At 58.2% G+C, this 7042-nt stretch overlaps 1 protein-coding gene across 1 annotated transcript; it reads right to left on the minus strand.

Annotated features, from left to right (window-relative positions):
• Positions 1 to 629: 629 nt before the first annotated feature.
• TRNP1 (TMF1 regulated nuclear protein 1) lies at positions 630 to 6208 on the minus strand. Its single transcript, XM_019432529.2, has 2 exons — positions 5232 to 6208; positions 630 to 700 (listed from the first exon to the last, which is right to left on the minus strand). The coding sequence occupies exon 1, from the start codon at positions 6097 to 6099 to the stop codon at positions 5398 to 5400; it is 702 nt and encodes a 233-aa protein (XP_019288074.2). The 5' UTR covers positions 6100 to 6208; the 3' UTR covers positions 630 to 700; positions 5232 to 5397.
• Positions 6209 to 7042: the final 834 nt, after the last annotated feature.

Here is a 7042-nt window from a genome sequence, read left to right on the forward strand (position 1 = left end):
TCATTTTGCCGAATTCTACAAGTTCTTGGTCGTAAGTATGCTCCCCCCCTTCCTTCTATTATCAGGATACTTGAATAAATATGCTCCCATTTTTCATTTAAAACTTTGCTTAGGATTTTTATGTTAACACCGCCCCTTCCTGAGAAAGAGGTGCCCCCCGCCCAAGCCAGCAACTTATCATCTTTCTGAGAGGCCACAGGCACACCCCTAGTCGGAGAGGGCAAGGACAGCGGGTGAGGGAACAAGGGATTTCTCAGAACGTTTCCCATCACGCAGGCCTCCCAGCTTTGTCAGACTGAGAAGCGATGGCATCGACCAAAACGGGGACCCCAGCTGCACCGCGACTTAGGAACGGTGACTATTTCTTAAAAGAAATCCTTCTCATTTTCACAGTGGAAACGTTTGCTCCTTTCTTAAATAATCTGATTGCACCTCAGAGGACCTGTTGTAACATTTCCAATCATCCGGTGTCGGCCAAAGTCAAATGCAGATTATATAAGGAAACTCAAGAGAACAGGCACCTTCCCCAGAATTGAGCACCTTGCCACTGTTAAGTGCAAGGCTCCTGTAAAAAGGACGGTGCCAAGGTTGTGTGGGATCAATTCGGTTGTGTAAGGTTGTGAGACGTCTTCGCCCAGGGAAGGAGCAGAATCCAGGAGTCCAGAAGCATACAGTAGAGGCTCTGAGGAACTGGGAGGAGCTGGAAAGAATAATGTCAAGAGCTTTAATTACCTCCTTCCCAAAGCCACCCAGCCCCACCCAAACCCTTCAACATTTGCCTCGAGAGGGGCCATTGTGGAGAGAAGGTACAGGACACTATTCCGGGACAGGGCTCCACTGGCTCCTGCCCAGGAAGAGATGGGGGCTCCTGGGGTAAGGAGAGGTTCCCTTGGGCCTTTGTCCTTGGCTGGGATCCCCACTGGTCTGAGCAGCTGGAATGGAATGTTCCTGGGAAGAAAAGCCTTCCCTGCCTCCACCTCTCCCCTTATGGAGTTCCCTAGGACCAACAGTGGGGGGAGAAGAGGGATCGTTCCAGGGATTCCTGATATGGCGATGCTCTGGAGAAGCAAAGGCCCACACTGCCTGGGGGCTCTGTCCTAGCAGCCTCTCCTGGGCTAGGTAGATTGGCCCACTCAAACATTTACAAATCTCCACTTTGTGCTTAGTGTGACCTCTCATTTAATAGTCTGGGGTTATCTCCTCCCCAGCTCCCCAGTAACACAGACGCGCACAAGAAACTGGCTCGGAGAAGGGGAGTCATTTGCCCAAGGTCTTCCGGTGGAAAAGTTACAGGCAAGCACTGAATCCCACATCTGTCCTGTTCCAAGCTTGGGGCACTTTCTGCCCCACCGTGGAGACTGTTGTCCTCCTCCTCTGCCATCCCAGGCCCTTTGCTCTCCTTGGCACCAAACATCCCAGGTGTGCAGGGAGAGGAGGTAGCCCTCCAAGGCAAGCCCAGGCCCTGAGCATCGCTGGCCTGCCCTTGCCTGAAGCCAGGTATGCTGACTCAGCCTGACTCACCCCCGGAGCCCAGACAACCAGGGTGGGGAGCCAGCTTCCCAGGGGTGCCTGGGGGGAGGGGTGTGCCCCAGAACTTGGTGGAGATGATTGGGGGGGGGGTGCACCTTCTGCCACATTTCCAGCATCTCATCACACCCCTCCCAGATCCAAGGACCAGAGGCCAATGTACCCAGACTTAAAGGGTAAGAGCCCAGATCCCCCACCGTCAAATGGAACCCTCATTAGCCTGGTAAATGAAAAGCCGGTAGCCTAGTGTTTAAAGGACCCCTAGTTTGCAGGTTCTAGTCCTTGGGTAAGTCCTCTGCCCTACCTCGTCCTCAGTTTCCTCAACCACGGAAATGGTTGTGCTTTTCCCAGCTACTCCCCTTTGCGGAGTGATTGGGAGGACTGAAATGGATAGAAGGTAAAGTGCCTAGCATGGAGGAGGTGGTTAAAATATTCAGGAACCAAGGATTCTCTTCCCCTATCACTCCTGGCCAGGGTTCGTCAGGTACTAATGGGGGAAGAATAGTCTGGGGATCTCCCAGCTTTCCCAAATGCCTCCTCCCCCAGGCTGTAAAGCAGGGAGCCTCTCTTTTATCTCTGAGAAGACTGGGCGGCTGAATTTTCTCTGGGGACCTGGAAGGTGAGGGGAACTGCAGGCTTGGAGGCACCTCGGCTGTGACCTGTTGTTTATGCCGAATCTCTAGGAAGCCACCCTGGTCCCCAGACGGCCCCAGGGTGTACCAAATCTGTGAGGAGCGAAATGACTCCAGCCTTTCACTCAGACGGTGAACACCAACAGGGGCAACCTCTTTTTCCAGGACAGTCTCTCTTGATGAACCTTCCCCTGAGGTCCGGGGCTGGGCCCAACCGGAGGCCCAGCCGTACGCCCCTTCTCTAAATGACCGCCACGACCCGCTCGGTCTGCCAGACCCTTAAAACTCAAGGCCAAAGAAGGCCCCCTTGCACCCTGCAAGGCAGAAAAGGGGCTAGTCGGGGGCGGCGACCGTGGGGAATAGAGCCTGCTTCAGGCCACGCCCCCACGCCCCGGGGAAGCAGCCCCACACTGCCCTCTGGTGGCGCCTCCCAGAAACGCCCTCACTTGGCTAGGGATCCCTAGAGAGGGAAGGGGGCTTATCCAGGGAAAGGCAAATTCTGACTTAGAACCTTGAACTCATCTCCCAGCCCAAACACTGGCCTAAAGAAAGATTCCTGTTCTCATTTCCCTTTGCTGAGATTCCAGATTCACGGCTAGCCATCGATGTTCTCAATGCACGAGTCTCTCAAGATCCTCAGGGCTGGAGCCATCAACAAAAGTGTTCAAAAAGTTGGGGCAGAGCGGGGTCAGTCATCCGACCAGGAGCTATAGTTATTTGTGAAGGTATAAATATAGCCCTCCAACAACACAAATTGCCCAGCCCCAGAGGGTTCCCTGGGATGGTGACTGCCAGGGAAGGCTGCCTAGACGAGGGCTGGGAAACACAAGCCCTTAAAAGCAGAGACCCTCTGATTCACTGCTCCTTCTTGAGCTCCTGGACTGAGTAGATATTAATGGTTGTTGACTGAGGAGAAAATGGAGGCTCCTAGAGGGGGTTGGGTGGGCCAAACAGGGGTGGGGAAGTGATTTTTATTAGTTGGCTGAGGAACCCTGGGTGGAGTCCTGAACCAAGAGCTGGGGTTCAAGTCACTGAGTACTGTGTGCCCAGGGCGAAGGCCTTTGGTGAGCAGTGGGACATCTGGGAGGGGGGAGAGGACCAGAGCTGCCAGTGACATTAGGACCAATCTCTATCTCCCACACACACACACATCACTTTCTCCAGCAAGAACCACCTCTAATGCCTCACCCCCCACCGCCTCCAAATCAGGACAAAGCTGATTACCAATAAATCCCAGAGAAGGCAACGCTGTGATGGCACAGAGCACTTTACACAATTAGCTAAAAGCTTCTCTGGACCAAGTGCCCCTTTCCTGTGCAACCCAGAAAACAAACAGTCCTGGCTGTAGCCCAGTGCTGCAGCCTGAGCTCCTGTGTCACCTCCAGGAAGTCCTTGTTTTCTCTGGGCCTCTAGACCCTGAATGAACGGAATAACTTCAAAAGGTTCTCCCTCTCTCCGGGGAAGCCAGAGGACACCAGGGCCCCTCACTGCTCTCCTGGTCCCCAAGCTCACTCAGACTCCCTGAGACCTCCTCCTGGACTTCCCTCCCCTAGCCAAGAATGGGTTTGGGGAAAGCCTGGCTGTTAGAAACCAGCCCCAACGTTTAGTACCTGAGGAGAGGGAGAGGAAGGGCTGAGAGTCAGGTGAGGGCCCCTGGGGCTCTGCCTTTCAGAGAGCGGTTTACCTGACCCTCAAAACTCTAGGATTAAGCCAGACTCCAGGGACTCTGACATTCTCATCCTACCCTTTCTTCCCTATTCCCAAGCCCTGACATGAGGAAGGACAGCTATGTTCAGAGAGGGACTAAGCAAACCAGTCCAAAGAGGAGGCAGAGTTGTTCTAGGTCACATAGTAGATAGGCTGGACACCAGCTCTCTAGACCCTGCCCCCGGGCAGGGAGGAGACACTATGGAAAGGACACACAGGCTTGGGACCTAGTTCTGTCCAGTGCTGGGACGTGACCTTGCTGTAAAATGAGGGCTTTAAATTAGCTCCTAGATCCACCAGCAAAAGCAGTGCTTGTTTCTAGGTGTGATTTAAAAGGATAAAACCTTCCTCTGACTGATGGGGGAAGAATGACCTCTGCCCTGTGTTAACCTCACTACAGCCCTTCTCAGAGGTGAAGATAACCACTTCACAGACCAACAAGGGAGACTGCAGTCCAATCAGTCCAAGCAGCAAAACGGCAGCCTGGCCATTCACAGCGGAGGGGGGACAGGGGGGAGCAGGGTGCTGATAGGCATGTGGACAGGAAGAATAGTAGCCAATCTCATTTCAGGTCTGGCCCTTTAAGGCCCCCCCTTCTAGAAGTAGATGACATACCTACCCCCTTGGGGCCTGTTAAAGGATGTCACCTGGCTCCATGACTGGCAGAACCATCTTAGAGACAGGTTGGGGGTGGGGGACGGTGGAGGAACCTTAGGAGAGCAGGTAAGGCCTTAAGCAGTTACCAAATACCCCACCCAGGTTATCGAAGTCAAGATGTACTTGACTTGGCAAAATTGCTTGAGAGCATGAGAAAAGATCTGTCTCCTAGAAGTGGAAGGGCCTAAGTGTGATGGGAACAAATCCTCAATCTCTCTGGGATTCTGTCCCCCCAAATGGGAAACGGGCTTAGGAGAGAACTTAGTGGTACATTGCTGGCCCAGCCCCCACCGCATCCTGGGACCTCATTATTCTGTCCTCCCCGAAGGTCTAGAGCTGGGCGGCGCCAGAAATCAGCAGTCTCAAGGGCAAGACTCTTCTTACAGCCACAAAGGACCCAGGAAAGGCAACGCGGGTGTAGGGAGGGAGGGGTGGATGGCCTGCGTCAGCGCAGCAGGCTCCCAGTGGTGAAAGTTTGCCGGCAAACCCCTCCTGGAATCTGAGCATCTTCAATTTTTCCAACTCTATAATGGGGACTTGGTGCTACCACCTCACTCCCCAGAACCCAGGAGGTCTGGGAGAGGCAGTAACAAAATGGACAGCTTTATTAGGGACCCAGCGGAGGTCCAGAAGCCCCACGGAAGGGAAATCGGGACCCTGCACCACCCCGCCCCGCCCCCTCAGATGCGCCAGCCGCTAAGACCGCACCTCAGCCTCCTTTACTGGGCCCCTGGCCCCCCGACTGTCTCTTCCTGGGGTCCGTCAGTCTGTCCATCCGCGTCGGTGACGCCGTCCATCCAGCCGACGTCCCGATCCGTCGGTCGACACCTCGGCGATGGCCTGTCGGGGGTGGCCAGGGGTCCCCGCGCTGAGGTCAGCGCTGGGGGGAGGCGGGGCCGCGGGGCGGACTTCGGCGGAAGGGCGAGTCGGGCTCGGGGCCGTGGCCCCGCCGCAGGCGCCCGGCGCCCCAGGGCACGCAGCCACCCAGGCCCAGCGCCGAGGCCAGCAGCGCGGGCGGGCGGCCGCGGCGGCCGCGGCGCGGGCCCTTCTTGAGGCGCGACCCGTGCGCCGCCAGGTAGAGCTCGGCCTGCGCCACGCCGCCGCCCAGGCGGCCCAGGCTCTCGGCGCGGTGCGCTAGGCGCAGCTCGGCCGCCAGGAAGACGCGGTGCAGCTGCAGCACACGGCTCTCCAGCTCCGACACCAGGCGCCGGCGGCCCTCCACCTCCAGCAGTCGCCGCCGCGCTTCGGCCAGCTCCAGCGCGCGGCCCCCCGCTCCCGCCGCCGCCGCCGCCGCCGCCGCCGCCGCCGCCGCGCCCCCTGCCGGCCCGGTGCCCCCCGCACCCACGTTAGCGCCCTGGCGCCAGCGCTGTAGCTCCTGCCCCTCCGCCGAGCCCGCCCACGCCCGGGCCGCTTCGGGCGGTGAAGAGACCTGAGCCGGGGTCGGAGTCAAGGTCGGAGTTGGGGGCGGGGGCTGAGGGGACGACAGGAGCTCCCGGGGCGGCGGCGGCGGGGACCCCGGTTCCGCCGTCCCTTCCTGGGCCCCCGGGCCGCAGGCGCTGATGCGGCAGCCCGGCATCCCCCGCCCCCCGGCGGTCTGCGGCCGTCGATCCGCTGGTCTGGCCAGCTGCCCCCGCGAGGGGGAGGACGGACGCCGCGCACGCGAGAGAGATGCGGCGCCAGCTCCCACGCCAGGCGCCGGTGCATCTTATAGCACACGGGGCGGAGCGATGGGCAGCACAGCCAATCAGAGACTGGCATGCCTGAACCCGCCTCCCCGGCCCCACCGGCTCGGGACTTTGCGCAAACCCCTCGAGGCCCTGGCCCTCGTCCGGCTCTGCCCTGCTGGGGCGTCCGGTGCCCATCCACTTCCCCCCAAATTTGGGGTGTAAAGAGGACCTCATCTTCTCTGGTCTGGTCCCTAAGTCATAAACTCTGATAGTTGGTGCTTAGAAATCATGGACTCCAGTCCCCGGCGCGTGATGGTGGGGAGGGATGCCTGAGGCCACACTGTGTGTGCCGGTGGGAGTCTGGACTAGAACTCAGGAGACGTGGCTCCTTGCTCAGTGCTCCTTCCAGTAACTGTTGGCCGTGCGCCCCTTCACCGAACTGGTTCTGCCTGGTCTGGGCCACAAGTCTCACCAGGACCCCTTCTCCAACTCCCTGGGTGGGTAGAGAGGTTAATGCAGAGGGGTGACTGGCGTCCCGGTAGAGACAGGACGGGTTGTCCCCCCACCAAGGAAGCCCTTCGCTTGCGAAACAAACCACAGCGCAGCCCCTGAGCCTGGCGTGGCTTTCTCAAAGGAGCCCTGACCCCACGGTGTTTAAAATTCTTTCTGTGCCCTTGCTCCTGTTTGCTCCTTCCGGTAGTAGGTACCCCCACATCTAGAGACAGAGGGGGAAACAGACCCAGAAGGTGCAGCAGTGCCTTGCTCAAGGTCACACTGCAGGTCAGTCACTGAATCTGGACGGCTGAAGGGGACCAACTTGACCATTCATGCCATCTGGGAGCTCAGATACCT

Source organism: Panthera pardus, unplaced genomic scaffold (genome assembly GCF_024362965.1).
Source record: "Panthera pardus isolate Hobbes unplaced genomic scaffold, ASM2436296v1 HiC_scaffold_11, whole genome shotgun sequence".
Lineage (NCBI taxonomy): Eukaryota > Metazoa > Chordata > Mammalia > Carnivora > Felidae > Panthera > Panthera pardus.

What these genes read in the sequence shown, in the direction of transcription:
- TRNP1 (XM_019432529.2), bottom strand. Translation starts at nt 6,099, where the DNA reads ATGCCGGGCTGCCGCATCAGCGCCTGCGGCCCGGGGGCCCAGGAAGGG.